A 2,714-nucleotide genomic window follows, 5' to 3' on the forward strand; every position below is an offset into this window, starting at 1 on the left:
CCCACACATCCAACACGTCCCACACATCCAACACGTCCAACTGTCCCACACATCCAACACGTCCAACCGTCCCACACATCCAACACGTCCAACCGTCCCACACATCCAACACGTCCAACCGTCCCACACATCCAACACATCCAACCGTCCCACACATCCAACACATCCAACCGTCCCACACGTCCATCTTTGTGCTACAGTCTGAGCAGGAAGAGACCAAATCTTTGTGTAGTCGTTCACAGAACTTTGACAGAAGAAAAAAAAGTAAATCATTTAAAATCTTTCAAAGTCTGGAAACCGGTCCTCTCGTGCTCACCGTGTGACTGACCCGGGTCCTGTTCCAGAACCACCTGCAGAAAACCTTTGGTTCTGGTCAGAATGAGTCCAAATGTTCCAGCCGTTTGAGTCAAATTAAAAAACTTTTTCTGGAAACAGATACGACTGGAGTAAAACCAGTCAGAACCAGGAATGACCCAGTCCTGGTCCAATCAGAGCCAGTTCTGATCCAGAAGCTGAAGAACCTTAAGGACCAATGGACTCTGGACATGACAGAACCTCCTGTGGAGCTGTCAGCAATAGCTGAAAGGTTTCCATGGAAACCAGACAGACAGGAAATGATGCACTAAACTGTCAGAAAATTGGGTTTTGGTCTTGAGGTTCTTCAGAACCGGATCGTTTGGATCTTCATTAATGAAAGAGGCCGATGCTGGACGGAAGCCCGGCTCTGTTGGAACCGGTCTGGTCCTTCAGCCACGAGTCTGTCCAGAACTTTTAATTCTGTTTGAAGAACCGAACCAACCACGCGTCAGCGTTTAAGACCGACCACCACCTGGGTCAGAACCAGACTCTGGACCAGACGGAGACTGTGTGGACAAATTAACAACATTAAACGAAAACACTGCAGTTCTTCAAAATGCACGTGCAACATGTGCACGTGACACGTCTGCAAAGATGTACAAGAAATGTAAAGCAGGAGGAGACGTCAACTCTGAGGAGGAGCTGCCCTGACCTGGGAGACATGTCCAGCATGTCCCCCGCCTGACTGCACTGGGTCCAGGGGACGTCCAAGGACATGGGACGGTTCCGGAGATCTCAGAGCTGGATCCTGGTCCATGCTGGTCCAGAAACACCAGAACATCTCCACCTGTGGGAACACACCTGGATCAGGTGTTACTGCGTCATAGACACCTGACCGTTACAGAACCAGGTGTGTCCTGGGTCCTTAAGGTGTCCACCCCCACGCGAGGTGTGGGCCTCCTTCTCTAGCGGAGGGATACACAGCAGCAGAGCTGAACCTCTACCTGCCTCACAGGTGAGCTCTAGTTCACCGAATCTCCTCCGACCCCCTGGATCCATCAAATCCGGTCCGAGCCGCTGACGTCAATGGGATCACGGGTTCGGTCGGGAGGCTACAGCTAGCTGCTAACGGTGTTGTGCAGAAATCTTTGTCCCGTTTCGTTGGGTCTCCCGTTGTCCAACAAGCCGTCACACACAGCTGGAAATATGTTTTATTCTAATTTAACTTTAGACACGTGCATGAAGCTCGTTTGTTCAGGCGGCTGCTTCATAAACACACAGAAAACTGGGGGGTACGAAATCTGCCACAACACCGTGTTGTGAACCAAGCCGCTCCAGAAAACTAAACGGAGTTCCTGAGCCCGACTGGGACCGACTGGAACCGACTGGGACCGACTGGGACCGACTGGGACCGACTGGAACCGACTGGGACCGACTGGACTGCAGCCCCGCACGTCCCCGCCCGGATCGTTAGCTGGAGCCGAACCGGAAAAATTAACTTCCCTAATTCCCGCGTCTCGTTCCGTGTCGGACAGAAACGGGCCTGAGTCCGGTTCACGTCCACATCAAAACCCCGAACCGAGCTCAAATCTTACCTGCGAACCGGCTCCAGCTGTGATTCGGTCCGTTTTATGTCGGAGGGCGTGCTCGCTGCTCGGACTCACTCAGCAGACTGGGTCCGCTTCTTCCTGGATGTGCGTGAATTTACCCAGCAGCCACCGCGGCGCGTTTCCGCCCTTCTTCGCGGGACTGATTCCTTCGCCATATAAGGAGCGTGAAGGCTGAGGGCGGTCTGGAGCTCTGTCGACACACAGGAAGGAGAAGTTCCTCCTCTCAAGGTCTCCTCCTGCAGCAAGGTCCATCCCAACAAGAAACATGATTTGACAAAGACTCAAACTACGTCCCTGCTTCTCCTGGGGCGGGATGTTTCCAGGTCAGAGGAAGAATCCCTGTAGGGGTACCCCAAGGCTCTGTGCTGGGACACCTCCAATGCACCAAGGAACAGACCTTCAGTGGGTTCAGTCCTGTTGGTGTCTTCATTTAACCAGGAAAACAACTTCCTGGTCTGCTGCCTTCATACATCTCCTCCTACATGTCTCTGTGTGAGTGCAGCTACAGCGTGCGCTCTCAGGACATCATTATCTGCAGTGTTCCCTCAGTGAGGACTGAACTAGACAAAAGGACAAAAAAGGTTGAATCATGTCATCTGGACTTCGTTTTTTTGTTAAAAAGAAACGTTTCGCCCCTCATCCAAGAGGCTTCGTCAGTCTGAGGCCTAGCCATCTGGTATTACCCAGAAGCCACCCTGACTCTTGTGTTTCAAGCCTGCCTCAGATACCCCTGAAGTCTGGCCTTTTCACTAATGGTTTCAAAAACACAAAGTTTGTTTTCTCAGTCATCCAGGTATATAACCTGTT

The 2,714-nt window shown here is 51.9% G+C and overlaps 2 protein-coding genes across 2 annotated transcripts in view; both read right to left on the bottom strand.

Annotated features, from left to right (window-relative positions):
• cap1 (CAP, adenylate cyclase-associated protein 1 (yeast)) overlaps positions 1-2,029 on the bottom strand; it is a gene marked incomplete at its 3' end in the record, with an annotated part of 21,197 nt that extends 19,168 nt beyond the window's left edge. Inside the window, 1 exon segment of the mRNA XM_037693257.1 lies at positions 1,893-2,029.
• LOC119425552 (dyslexia-associated protein KIAA0319-like protein) overlaps positions 1,962-2,714 on the bottom strand; it is a 14,361-nt gene continuing 13,608 nt past the window's right edge. The window contains exon 12 of the mRNA XM_037693079.1: positions 1,962-2,143. Within this exon, the coding sequence (XP_037549007.1) occupies positions 1,962-2,143 (182 nt within the window). The remainder of the gene's footprint in view (positions 2,144-2,714) is intronic.

This window comes from Nematolebias whitei, chromosome 19 (assembly GCF_014905685.2).
Source record: "Nematolebias whitei isolate Nwh7 chromosome 19, NemWhi1, whole genome shotgun sequence".
NCBI classification, from domain to species: Eukaryota; Metazoa; Chordata; class Actinopteri; order Cyprinodontiformes; family Rivulidae; genus Nematolebias; species Nematolebias whitei.